The 14,352-nt window shown below is 43.1% G+C and overlaps 1 protein-coding gene across 1 annotated transcript in view; it reads left to right on the top strand.

Moving 5' to 3' along the window:
* The window catches only part of LOC306784092 (alpha-1,6-mannosylglycoprotein 6-beta-N-acetylglucosaminyltransferase B-like), a gene marked incomplete at its 3' end in the record, with an annotated part of 97,566 nt that extends 84,162 nt beyond the window's left edge, over nt 1-13,404 (top strand). Inside the window, exons 10-17 of the mRNA XM_079277929.1 lie at nt 743-876; nt 2,537-2,667; nt 6,412-6,567; nt 6,784-6,930; nt 7,165-7,281; nt 10,287-10,361; nt 11,925-12,208; nt 13,206-13,404. Coding sequence (XP_079134055.1) covers nt 743-876; nt 2,537-2,667; nt 6,412-6,567; nt 6,784-6,930; nt 7,165-7,281; nt 10,287-10,361; nt 11,925-12,208; nt 13,206-13,404 — 1,243 coding nt within the window. The remainder of the gene's footprint in view (nt 1-742; nt 877-2,536; nt 2,668-6,411; nt 6,568-6,783; nt 6,931-7,164; nt 7,282-10,286; nt 10,362-11,924; nt 12,209-13,205) is intronic.
* Nucleotides 13,405-14,352: the final 948 nt, after the last annotated feature.

Here is a 14,352-nt window from a genome sequence, read left to right as displayed (position 1 = left end):
TCGGAAATTGCGCACTAAAATACAAGAAGACACGCAAGGTTGAAGAAAAGTGGCTTCAGTACGCCACTCATTCAAGATATCTAAATATATAAGAATGTTAGCGTGTGAAAATAGATACCTCATGTACAACCGCAGGGCCAGTGGTGTGCCAGGAAACAGTTAAGCGACTTTTTTTAATGAAGAATGTCAATGGACTATCTCTGGCTTTCACTCTTTCACACTTACCTATACACACACACACACACACACACACACACAGTTATCTGCCAAAAAAGAGTCAGAGCTGGGAAAGTGGACTCCTGTTAATCCCCCTGAGCGAACAGACTGGCCAGATTGAAGACACTCACTGGTACAGACAAGGGCATCGAGCTTTGTGTGAATGTGTGTGTGTGTTTGTACTTGTACAGCTCTCTTTGTGAGGACCAATTTCAGTTTTAGACCTCAGAGTGAGGACATTTTAACCGGTCCCCACTTTGTGTGAAGTGTCAGACCTGGTTTTAAGTTTCAGGGTAGAACAATGTACTTAAAAACAAATAAAAGGGCATTTAAGCGCTTATTATTATTTTTATTATTTTGCTGATTTATTATATCGCTTCTTAGTTTATCATCAATTATTTATGATAATGATGTATAAACAGGTGTTTGTAATTACATATGATTACACACAATGTCCTGATATTTTTTGTACATGGGAGACAATAGGAACATGATGTTTCTAAGTGGTTGTGCTGTGTCTTTACAGATGTCATATCCGAGTGATTGACACGTTCGGGACGGAGCCAGCTTACAATCATGAGGAGTACTCAACGCTGCACGGCTACCGGACCAACTGGGGCTACTGGAACCTCAACGCCAGGCAGTACATGACCATGTTCCGTAAGAACAGAACCTCATGGACAAATTCATTTCATGAGTGTTTCATCTTCTGTAGTACACTACATATACTGTTAGTATAGTCATGCTTGTGTTACAGTATTGCTAATATTGATTCACACTTTTTTTTAACTTTCATATCATATCTCCCACCAACAATGGTATATTAGGGCTTTTTGAGGTCAAACAAATAAATAAATAAGCCGGGGGAAGGGTGTAAATATTCTGAAAAAGATTAAAGTTGTAAATTTGGTTGTGCCTAAAGTCGTGTTCCGATGGTAAGGATGGCCTCTGAATAAGGCGAAGGTCCAGAAAGATACATATAGGCGTGTTCTTTCATCTTCTTTCTTTGTTCTTTTATTAACACGAATATAATTAACATATTTTGCATTTGGCGGCTCACATTACTGCCGTGTTTAACAGTGGCATTTGTGGTATGATGAGGTTGATCCAACCTTCCAAAGTGAAGCCATATGGTTCCTTGACCCATTAGAAACGCACAATTGTTTTGAGTTTTTTCTCCCAAATATAGTATGGCTTTATAATCTGTTTGTTTCTCGAAAAATTGTGAGGTTCTTTTCAATCAATCTTGCAAATTCCAAGTTCCTTCTTGAAATATAACCCCCCCCCCCACCCCCCGACTCCGTAATACTTTATTTCATTATTTTTTTTTACCAAACATTGCCTGAATATGCTGTCATACCTATCTTTTCTATAAAACCGAAGCATTTGAACTTAATAACTCCACAAAACATGAAAGTTAAAACTGTCACACAACACACACACAGACAGATCTATCACCAGTTTTGACAGTGTTTTCACTTTTTTTGACAGGTCTGGCTGCTTGTTCACATTAATTTGGATAAATGTGTCTAATGCAGCTATTTTCAGCAACACCGCAGCTTCAAGCGGTGTCTGTTTTTCATCACGTCTGCTTTCCTCTTTCTGATCCATGCTACACAATATGTCTGATCTGCTGTTTTCAAAGGCCTCATTGTTGTCTGTTTCCTCACTGCTCCCGACTGAAACACTGACAATGTAATTTCTGCTCACATTCACTACTCAACATTGTCGCTCTCTTTCAGCTGTAGTTGTGGCACAGCAGAATCATCATAACGTCAATACGTGGCCCAAATGCAGCCGCCAACGTTTCACACTGTCCTAAGCTGACTCAGCCTTAAAAAATGGCTCCATACTCACTACCTGAGAGAGCAGCAGGAGCCATAATTTATTACTTTTATTCATGTTCTAAAAATGCACATGGCAACAAAAAAAAACTTGCATTGACTGAGGATGCGATGAAAAGCTGTAACTTCATGAATGTACTTGTTTTTGATGATGTAAAGTTAAAGTCAGTACTTTAAAAACCATTTCAGTACACCTTAGTACTGCCAAAACCATCGCAGCCTCACATAGCCAACAGCAGCTGGCTTTATGACAATCTCTATTAAGAATACTTGGGGGGTCGACAATCACCCCGACTCAGCCAGTGAACTGAAGCAAACAAGGATGTTGTGCTGTTTTTTCTGTCTTTCTTCACGGTCTCTCTCTAACAACGAAACTTTATTTCTCTCTTTCTGTTTTGTTCTCTCTCTCGCTTCACGACTATCCTGCCTCACTTTACTACTCTCTCTCACACGCACACACACACACACACATTCAGCACACACGCCAGACAACTCATTCATGGGCTTCGTTTCGGAGGAGCTGAATGAGACGGAGAAGAGGAGCATCCAGCAGAACAAAGTCAACAACATGGCTGTGGTGTACGGGAAAGAGGCCAGCATGTGGAAGGTACAGGAAACAAATCACTTTTCAATGTTTACACGGACAAAGGAAAGGAATTTCCTGGAGGGCCACAAAGTATACTATATATATATATATATATATATATATATATATATATATATATATATATATATATAGCAATTAAACACAAAAACGCACACTGTACATATAGGCAACCATGACTTTTTATGTATGCATATATAATCATGTACAAGTACAGCCATGCACACGTTCTGCAACATCTCACAAATACACACATACTGTGTTAAAAAAAAAGATTTCTCTGAATCCTCAAACGGCAGTCTCTTTCACCGTAGAAACACACAGACTCATTCACAAACACACACACACATAATGCCCCCCACAATATATTGCAGTGGAAAAATACAATCACAGCATTTTGCACACCCCCGTTGCTTTGCACCATTACAGCTCAGCTTCATGCGGCTCAATACATACAATTGTACAGCTTTAATTTACAGGCAATTTTCTCAAAAGCTGCCTGCTTGTTCCTCTGCATATTGTAGAGCCGCACAGTTGTGCCTCCATTATAAAAATGATTATAAAAGATGTTATTTGCAGCACTTTCCACAGTGTGACTTTTTAATTCTCTGGATTTCTTTATAGCTGTGGCTTGTGAACGAGACGAGCACAAAAGCGAGATCGGGGGGGGGGGGTTATAAAAGTACATTAACTTAATCTACAAAAGCTTGGTGAAAAGGCACAACATGACCATTAAAGATTCATTTTCTCTGCTCTCTCTTCTTTGTTCTCCCCATTGTTCTATTCTAAATGTAAATACATGTCTGATTTCATTTTCTTATCTCTTTCTTTCTTTTGTGGCGAATCCGGCTGGATGCTCACTAGCTTCAGGTAAGAGCCTGCTACTTTCACCACATATTACTCTGAAGGCCATCTCACAGCCTACACACATGCATATCTTTTCATCCCCTTCACTTGTCAGAAGGCACAAGGTCAGTTCAGACACTCATTTCAATTTTATTCAAACTGAGAAAATACCTCGGAAAATGTGGCCACCGCAGCACTAATGATGGTGTTGGTCTTCTCAAGTGGCTCCCACCTCATTCACAGCTATTATATCAGCATTTTGTGTTTCGCCGACTGCAAATGAGAAGCTTGATTTTGTCTACCTCTGTCTGAAATCAAGGACCCATTGGTTCCTAAATTCACAAGAATATTGTGCGGACAGTTCTTCGTAAACAACATACTGGACATGCGGGAAAGGGAAGCTTGACAGGTGTGTCAACAGTAAGGAGGGCGAGGCTCATCAAATTGACCCGTTTACAGCTGACGTCATGATTACATCAGGGTTTCAGCTGGAGGCCAATCAAAGGAAAGACTGGAGGCAAACACAAATCACCTTTAGAGTAGTAGGCTAAAGTTACACATCCGAAATGTCATCTTGCTGTGGTGCTGGATGCTAGAATCAATATTGCATACATTTGAGATGGTAAATTCTGATCCGAGGCTCGAGGGAGCTATCTGCAAAATGTTTCAGAGATGGAGAGAAAATGTTGCAAATAGTTTAGCTTATCCTCCCACGAAACGCATCCGCCATCACGGCTGCTGCACCTCAGCAGGCTAAATCATTGTAGAGATTGAGAGATGGTCCGCACTGTGACTTATTCTCTGTAACCGGTGTAGGATGAAAGCATGTTGGAATTAGCACGATAACTCATTGGCTGGCTAGCTTGCTAGTTCCACCATGCTTTCATGCAACACCGGTTACTGAAAATGTTTCAAACATAGTTGTCACTTATCTGGCGTGAGCCATGTGCTTTCCTACACTGAGACAAGAGTGTGTGGATGAAGCATTCAATTAATAACATTGTACAAATCTGGCTAGCTAGCTAGCTACCTTGCTAATTCCACCCTGCTTTCATGCTACACTGGTTAACGTTACAAATAATGAGCCCAACTGTGGTCTGCTGGACAGTGAGTGACTTTACACATTGAGATAAACTCGTATTTTCTTTAGCCATAATAAAAAACTAACCCTAACCCTAAGGGGTATAAAAGCTTCCTTTTTATCATCGTACCCTTTCGTGCAAAAATAACTCAACGTGTTCATTTTTTTTTTTACTACATTTCAAGAAATGAGGTGAGGGACTAAAACCAGCACAGCAGAACATGCTTATTAGGCCTAATCCAATGCAAGTCGAGAGAGTTAGCTTGGACACACACAGAGAGCGATAGCTGCAAGTGCAGGTTATGGAATCTGCACTCCTCCACACCCGCTTTTTTCCCTTCTACTAATTCATGTTGTCTGCTGCACTTACCGCTTGAACTAATCTCCTAATTGGCTGAGAAAATCCTCACAGAGGAAGCTATTGATCGCTACAGCCTCCAATTAGGGTGTGGGGGGGGGGGGGGGGGAGAGACACCAGAGACCAGAGTACAGGGATACAGTAAGCTCCTCAACACCAGGCAGCCGAGTCAATACTCTGGCCCAGGGTCACGCTCCATTTACATGATTCAGTTTTGTTTGTTAACTGATCAGCTGGTTGGTTTTTGCTCTTCCAATCATCAATGCTCAACCTCGACTTTCTACTAATAATGAGTAGCGATGAATGCAGAGCTATGAGTAAGAGAAAGTAATGCTTGTATTGCACCTCTCACACCCAAACAAGACCTAGCGCAATGATTTTGCAAAGGAGATACCTATCTGCTGAGTTCAATGACATTTTATTTTTTTTATTTTAGGAAATAGCCTTTCGGTTTCACAAATGTTATTCAGATATTCAGGGTCAAGCATGTGCAGGGAAGACTCTCACTAGGTAATAGAATAAGCAGGCTCCAACCATCCAATGTGTATCCACTGTGTCCAAAGGTGTCTTTAAAATGAATACCAGTGAGAAAACAGGGGAGTAGTTGCAGTAGTAAAGAGTGGTTCCGGGATAAGACAGAAGTATTTTTCATGTATGTGAGTGTTTGTCATTCACAGCCTGCAGCTGTTAGTGTCTCCTCTGTATCTCTCTCTGAAGTCTATATCAGTAGGAATTGTTTGCTGGTTGGACTGCCACACAAAGACACACACAGACACACTCAGTAGATGGAACAAGGACATCTAAATACAAACATGCCTAACAATTTGAGTAAGCCACATCCACACACACAGTTGGGCCAATATTTTCTTTTGGATTATGTTGGTTGTCAAGAGCATTTTGCGGGACGTAAAAAAGAGATTTGATCGCCGTTTCAATGCGCAGCGCGGGAAATCGTGTGGTATTTGTTCACGTCTGACAGAAACCGAATAAGAAACAGAAAAATGTCAATGACAACTAAATGATGAGTTTGGCGGGTGTGGTTTAACCTGCTGAGATTTCCCCAGATCTGTTGTTCTCCAAGTGAAAAGGGAGGAAAATAAAGCGCTTTGGTGTTTTCCTGTTTCCTGTGAAAAATGACCTGAAAACTCTATTATACACACAAGTTGTGTTCATATTTCAAAGGTGAAAGGTGATTTTGTTTTGTTTTAAAGACGTATTCACACGCATGCAGTCTTTTTCGACAAACATGGATGTACTGTACAAACAAAGTCTGACAGCTACGCACACAGACAGCTCACACAAACATCAGAGATGTAACAAACACAGCACAGGACACAGCTTCTTTAATCATATGCCTCTATCTGCTGTTCTTTTCTGACACACTCTTTTCCATACGCCTTCCTCTCTTGACCCTCCGCCCTCAATCTCACCAACTCATCTTTTTCCCTTCCTCCTCCAGCAGGGTAAGGATGGTTTCCTGCAGATTCTCCACAGGTACATGGAGGTCCACGGCACAGTGTACTATGAGACCCAGAGACCTCCGGAGGTCCCGGCCTTCGTGAAGAACCACGGCCTGCTGCCTCAGCATGAGCTGCAGCAACTGCTGCGCAAGGCCAAGGCAAGAAAGCGAGGAAAATATTCCCTTCATACTTACATTCTCACTGCTGGTGTCATACACAGACTCTTCATCTGCTGCATTAGTTCTGTCTTTAACAGTACGCTCACGTTCATCCAGAAACTGATAATGATATACACACTCAACACCACATTACGATACTGATCTCAAGACATTTTGAAGCAAATTACAAAATAACATCCCTGATTGTTCTTCTAGCTCTTCATTGGCTTTGGCTTCCCCTACGAAGGCCCTGCCCCTCTGGAAGCAATAGCCAACGGCTGCATCTTCCTGCAGCCCAAGTTCCACCCGCCTCACAGCTCACTCAATCACGAGTTCTTCAGGGGCAAGCCCACATCTAGAGAGGTAAGCTCATTACGTCCATTACTCCCCCACCATTAGTCACTGATGAGAATAGTTTTGGCCGCTTTTTGGCTGTTTCCATTGCCAGCCAAGTAACTTTATTCATCAGTAGATCTTTGAAAAGAACTGGCACAAACTGTAAGTGTGGACAGCACATGTTAGCGCCTGTTAATTAAGAGGCTGGAACATGGCGTTCCTTCTACAACTCAATCTATGTTGCTGTCTATGTTGCTGTAGGTGTCCTCCCAGCACCCGTATGCAGAGCAGTACATCGGCAAACCTCACGTCATGACGGTGGACTACAACAACTCCCTGGAGTTCGATTCTGCCATCAGGGAAATCATGAGGACCAAGGTAGTCTTCTCAACCCGCTGGTTTCTGCAAGGATAGAAAATGAGACGTGTAGGTTGTGTGGCGGAGCTTTCAATTAGCTCTGAAGGCAGCGAAGCTGTCGGGCAATGACTTTAAATTGAAAGTGAAATGCCTTTTCTATCCATTCAGCTTCAAATCAGTCATCTGCATCGTAGATGTGAGGAGGTGTTCTGCGCTGACACCTCATGAAATCCTCCTGATTGATTAGAATGTTAATACTGGCGGCTAGCTGGGATTGTATCAGTCAGTTCACTGATGTGAATCAATTCGGCATGAAACCAGCAAAAAAAAACGAAAATACAATTTTGCAACATCAGATAACAAACCACTATTATTTTACTCACTGAGGTTAGATTTGTCGATGCCCTTGTTCTGTTTTCTCGTTTTCGTTTGCCTTTACCATCAGTGAGCTGCGATGAAGTTACAATAAAGTACTGGACCTCTTGTCGGCGCTGTAGGCGTTTTATTAAACTTGACAAACGGAACTGTAGCTTTGCCACCGTGGTGCTCTCCAAACTGTGCCAGTGTGTAGGTAGCGGTCTAATAGCGCAGAGAGCTGAACTTTTTCACGCAGGACATGTGGGCTGAAAGAGAATGTGAGGATGGTAGGAGCTGCCAAGTGTGGGGGAGAGGTTAATTAGGGAGTCAACCAGGGAGATTACATCTTTCTGGAAAGCACGACAAAGGGGGAGAAAATGGGAAAAGAATAGCGAGAGAGAGAGAGAGACAGAGAAACATTCAAATGTGAACCCGTCATGTGTGTGTGTGTGAGTGAGTGTGCACCTTTGTGTCTGTCCACACGGCTAATCTCGCACAATATTTTGGATGGCCAGCTATAGCTGCACACTCAAAGACATCCCGAGGTGTCGAGGCACAGTTGTTCTGTGCCTTTTTTATTGGGCTTCAACCTTGCGTATTGTCGGGAAGATTTATTTTGAAGCCTAATTAAAACACTTCAAGTCGCAGTTACGCCTGAGAAACCGAGTTGAGACGCACACCCGCACAGAGCCGGTGCAGACATCTGCATGAATTTAAATGAGAGCATATCTGTTGTGTGAGAGGTGCGAGTAAAAAAAACATGTCTGATATGGGGGGGGGGGTCTAGATGGGGGGTTCGACCATCTAGATCTGCACTCTACAGGGTGCACCTTTCTAGTTTCATATTGTAGTTAGAAAAATCCTCAGTAATGCTCCAAGAAAGCATCAATTTAAACTGATAATCTGCGGTATGAAGACCACTGTCTCCATGATCTGTTAAAAGGCTCTGTACTAGTTTGTGCCTTTAGCAGATTAGAGGAAGTGTGCATGAAAATGAGAGGAAAGGTAATGCGTGCATGCTTGCATCTCATCTGTGTTGTCAGACAAGATACAGCTCAGCAGCCTTGGCTGACTGCTCCGTCTCCGTCTGCACTGTCAGACCACTGAGAGAGAGCTGATGGACCCCTTCACCCTTCACTGGAGGCACGATGCCCCAGCAAACACACACACACACACACACACACACACACACACACACACACAGACAAATATTAGTATTCTCCTTGCATTTATAAACACATTTGGAGAGACACTGAAGTTCCACTAATCAGGCATATCAGCACACAGAGCCTTACCCACGCATTACAATTTGTGTGTGTGTGTGTGTGCGCGTGTGTGTGCGTGTGTGTGTGTGTGTGGCAGAGGCTCATGTTCAGTCATGCAGGACAAAGCAATCTCTGGCTCGCTGACAAGTTCTCATGTTCCAATAAATCCTTTCTTCATCTCATTCGTTGTGTTTTTTCTTTCTCTGTCATCCGTGCTTTCATTATTCCCTTTCCTTTATGTGTTCCTCCTTTTCCGACCTTCAGTCTTTCTCCCTCCATCCGGTTGAAGACCCCTTTGCACAATCTTTGGCCAAATTATGGTTTCAATATTGTATGCTTTCGTTGATTAAACTGATACTTTCTGTGATAGAAGATGAAAACGACGTGTAAAAAGTTTTGGTTTTGAGGAAAGTGCAACTTCTTTGTTCTCTGCTGATGTAAAATTCTTCCTCAGGCTGCTCCTGTAAATGAGAACATGTTCTAAAGTCACCTTGCCTTTCAGTAAATTGTGACAGAAAGAAAAGAAGGAAGTCTGTTACAGTGGATTGTTAGAGTTTCTGTCCCTCCCGTGCAAATGTTTACTTTCTGCTCCGGTTTACAAAGTAAATTAACACGAGGCTTTGATCAGATTTGCATGTCTGCGGAACTTTTTTGTAAATTGCATCAGCCCTGCATACTCGCTTCTCAGTGGTTTTCTCTTGAAATGGGCCAAGTCTGATTTCACACATGGTTGAACATCACGACTGCTTAGATTTTAGATTGGAAATGCAATTTGGTGAGTCGTGTATCATTTACTGAGGCATAAAGACAAGCCGCTTCGATCTCGGCTGGCAGCGTTTAAACGTGGAGAAAAGTCTCTCCATTTGTTACACTTTTGTAACAACTTCCTTTAAGTCAATCACGGCACTATGATTGATGTTTGTAGGAGTGTGGCTGATTTCTAATTAGGATATCAACAATATAAAGCACTTCTATTACATCAGCTAATTGAATCTGTATTATTCCAAGCACTGCCGTTGGAGCTATTTTACATTCGTCCAGCATTTGCGTGAAGAAAATACATATATATGTCTATATATATGTATTTTTTTTTTTTTTTAATTATTATTTATTTACAGCTCATCACAAATTAGGACAATCAAAAGTATTATTTCAGTGATACAGCCAGCACATCACAGCAGGGGATGATCTGTTGGTATGCAAATGATGCCTCATGAGTTTCCAAGCAGCCCTCGCAGAAATCTGACAATAGAAACATCCAGCTGCTGAAATGAACAAAGAGGAGAGACAGCTTATTGCAATTATTGTGAACAATGAATTGACAGCAACAAAAAGTACATTTTGCGACGTGCAAATTATGGAAATATGAATGGGGTGCGGACTGTGTTTCTTTGTCATTTTCAGGTTGAGCCATATCTGCCTTATGAGTACACCTGTGAGGGGATGCTGGAGAGAGTACATGCCTACATACAGAATCAGGTGAGGTTCAGTCCACGTCGAGACAAATGTACAAAGAGCGCTGAAACACACACACACACGCACACATGCAGAGATCCTCTCTTTTACACGCTAGTTCTCTCATACTTTCACCAGCTCTCAAACTCCCCACTCTGCTCAATATTTCATCAGTGTGTGCATTCAACACCCAGAACATTGTGTAGCTCTGCTTCACAGTGTGTGTGTGTGTGTGTGTGTGTGTGTCATTATCCCTGTACTCCACATATGTAGACGTGTGATTAATCTACATGCTAACTCTCACTACAAACCACATATCTGCCCTCCAGCTCTAAAGCAGAAGGTCTCCTGACACTCATGAGGAGGGATGAGTAAGGAGACAGAGCAGAAGTGTGGGCATGAGCTTGATGGAGGACTGGGACGAAAGAACGATCTGTATTTGTATTTATAATCCCACCCTAGATGTCAGACAAACTGCAGCAGTGTCTCTCAACAACCTTCGTCTGCTCTTGACTGGCGGCTGGTTTGGATACAGAAACCGCTACTGCAGCCTTTATACTGTTGAAAGAGGAACAGGAGAAACTGATTCATCATGATTGACCATAAACCGTGTTACTTATGCAAATATGCATTCGTAATAATTATGCACTAGCATTGCTGTAGCAGCTAAGGCTGGTTTCAATTAGCGCCTTCTTTTACTTTGCCTCACACTTTCTTGTTTTTTTAATGATTCACTCCTGTGTAAATCAGTGCTGTTCAACTCTTTGAATTGTTTAAAGGTGCCTTATGAATCAACTTTCCTTGCTATGCTTTTCCATGTCGTCGTAGCTTCACCACCCGTCGTTCTTTCCAATGGAGACACGGCGTCAGCTGTGCCTCCGACGTTCAAGTAGCAGCAGCACGGAGCCAGAGGGCAGTTGCTGCTCTTGTGAATTGCCGCTGGCTGCCATTTCAATTGATCGATTCAATTGCCACCACAGCTTGTTGTGTGATTTTTGGCAACCCCAGAAACCAAAACAAAGAAAAAGGAAAACAGGAACAGCACCAGGAACTGCTCGCTGTCTGACAAGACCTTTACTGTTAAAGGATAGATTCACACATTTTTCAAGTCTCTTAACACAATAATTCGGTGTCCGTATGCATAGAAACAGTTACTTGCTGTTATGGTTGCTCCTGTTTTTGGAGATTTTGAATGTGATGGGTGCAAAAATACAAAAGTAAGCTGCAGCTAATATGATGTTTCAGAAGAGCTTTTTTGTTCCCTTACTGTTTCCTTGCTAAACCGTGGCAGAGGGAGGATCCCCACTCGATTTGACTAACTCAGAGCGCTAACGCCTGTTTATTAGCTTCATATCAACTTCGGAATGCAGCTTTGCACAAAATAATTACTGTGGATTTGTCTCCCATCACTTGCATCATGCCAATATGGACAAGAGGAATGTTTAAAGCAGGAAAAAAACTGTTCAATGTCAACAAAAATGTGTGCCAATCCTTTCATTTGCTTTCCTCTGAACTGCCTCACCATTCTGCCTGGAAACAAAATAACACGATTGCACAAATGAAGGTTACGATATCTTTCCCCTCAAGGACTTCTGTGCCCTCGAGGCTCCCTTCATTCCAGCCAACCTCTCCAGACAGGTGTCTGCTGGTGGCAGCAGGATTACAGGAGCCCTGTTTGTGCCCCTGCCCAATTCCACAGCCCTTGGCTGGGCGTCCAATGTGACGGCGCCCCCCGCCTGGCCTCCTCTCAGCTCCCTCAGGCTGCTGGTATCTCAAGAGGGGCAGTCCTGCGTGGAGGCGTGCCAGTCGGATGGCTTCATCTGTGAGCCCGCTCACTTCCGCTTCATCAACAACAAGGAGGCCCTGCGCGGGTAAGTCAGCCCGAAGTCCATCTGAGTTACGTGGACCCCACGGGGCCGGAAGCTGCATCCGTACACACTTTTCGACATCGTGACAAGTCCTCAGTTGCAGTCTTTGGCCTCCTGTGTCTGGTGTATTCACTCTCTCAGCTTTTTCCTGAAGAACATCTTATGTCATCAAAACACTGTCAGTCATGTCTACATGGAATATAAATAGGAATTGGAAACAAATCAGCAATTTCTGATATTTTTTTCATCTTCTAGCACAAAAATCGAAATCCCCTCAAGAAATATTGACAGCTCTGTCAGCTAAAAGACTCCTGGTGGTTACAATTCATCCACATAAATGTATAGCATCTAAACCTGTATCTTAATGTTGGTTGACACTGAGAACAGGTGAGGGCCGCATCTGACCAGGTACTTATTTAGTTTACTGGACCAGCTCCAAGCTGCTGAACCACAAACTTAAGTTTCCGGAGCTCTGAGACTGAAAGCCTGCCGGTGTTTGAGTCTCTCCTCCAAAAAAACCCCTCCACCGACTGCTCTCAGCTCCGGCTCTTATGCTTTGCTCTTTTCATCCTCCAAGAGTCTTTTGTGTTTACTTCTCGGGTCTCGGTTTATAGTGCAGCTCTCCGTTTGTTTCTCTTTTCTTACTCCTCCTCAAAGCTCAAGTCTGTTCTCTGACAGAAGTTATCTTCCTCACACTGGCACCTCATACTTGCCTCGCCGTTTTATCCAACTTCCTTGTCACTTTTCCACCAAATTTCGTCGTTTTCTTTTTTAAATCGGCATCTGCAGTGTGATGAAAGCGAAGAAATGTCTCTTGTTTCCCATCTCCCCTTCCATGTGTTTTGAGGTTACGCCAATTCCACTTTCCTGTTACTTGTCTCAAATAAGAAATAGCTTTTATGACTTCTTATAAGTTAGTCTTTGAAGAACACGGCAGAACTTAAATCCGGTGAACTGTTATTTTAGGGTGTATGCAGACCTCCTTTCTTTCACCCCTCAGGTTGGCGGTGCAGTGCGACGTGGTAGACTCCGAGATCAATCACATCCTCCCAGCCTTCTCGGTGGTGCGGCGGGAGTGCAGCCTCCAGCGGGAGCCCCTCCTCTTCAGCTGTGCAGGATACTCCCCCAAATACAGACGCCTTTGCCCGTGCAGGGACTTCCGACGCGGCCAGGTGGCGCTGTGCAGAGACTGTCTATAATGACGGGACAGGTGAAGGACAGACACAAAAGAATTCGATTCCGATTGGCGGGAGGGTTTTGAGGGGGAGGGACACCGGAAGGCACCCGTAGTAGAGCTGTGAGGAACAGGCATGCATGGATTTGAAGAGCTAAAAGCAGGCTGGAATAGCTGCCAGGTTGTAAGTGAGGACTTTGGTTGTTATAACAGCTGTGTACTGTAACTTGCTGGAGTTAAAAAAGCAGTAAGACTTCGTAGAACAGGGCTCCAGTGATGAGCAGGTGTCACTATAACCAGAGGAAGAGGCTGGCTTACCCACGGCAACGAACCTTCGACGACAGGATCAGAGTTAATACAAGAGGTTTACTGGTGATATAATACACGACATTTCATCTTCTGGAGCTGCGTCTCACCAAAAGTTAGGTGTTTAAGTTGGAAAGTATGTACTTGAAGAGGCTTGTGACTGCAGAAAAACTCAGTATTGGGACTATTGTGTCATTCCATGACAGAGTCTTCAAATACGTTGGCCTGGAGAAGGCAACCTCGGGTCAATATCCAATCTCCTCTCTGCACTTGGACAAAGGATGATGGACAACCAGGTTATCTCCCTCGCTTTTGCTCTCGTCCTCCAATGATGGACAGAGTCATTTATCAGACTGAACCAAAAGTCTGAGGCAGCATCGGTCAATGCAATCACCTCTTGTCGCAAAAAGGAAAGAAGGAGGAGGAGGATAGAGTACAAAAGTAAAGAGTGCAAGATTATTTTTCAATAAATAAGCCTTTAGAGCTTATTTAAAGAGTCTTTTAAAGAGTCCTTCGGGCTTTATTGTGGAAAATAAAAAACTCCGAACAGATCAAAGTGTTGAGGTGGGTTTTATGTTCCGTCTGGTCTTCACTCGGGCCCTTCCTATCTTGTGTTTCTGCTCCTACACCCATCTGTCACAATCACATTCATCTGCATTTCCATCAA

Source organism: Melanostigma gelatinosum (assembly GCF_949748355.1).
Source record: "Melanostigma gelatinosum genome assembly, chromosome: 11".
NCBI classification, from domain to species: Eukaryota; Metazoa; Chordata; class Actinopteri; order Perciformes; family Zoarcidae; genus Melanostigma; species Melanostigma gelatinosum.
This window is presented reverse-complemented; position numbering and strand designations above follow the sequence as displayed.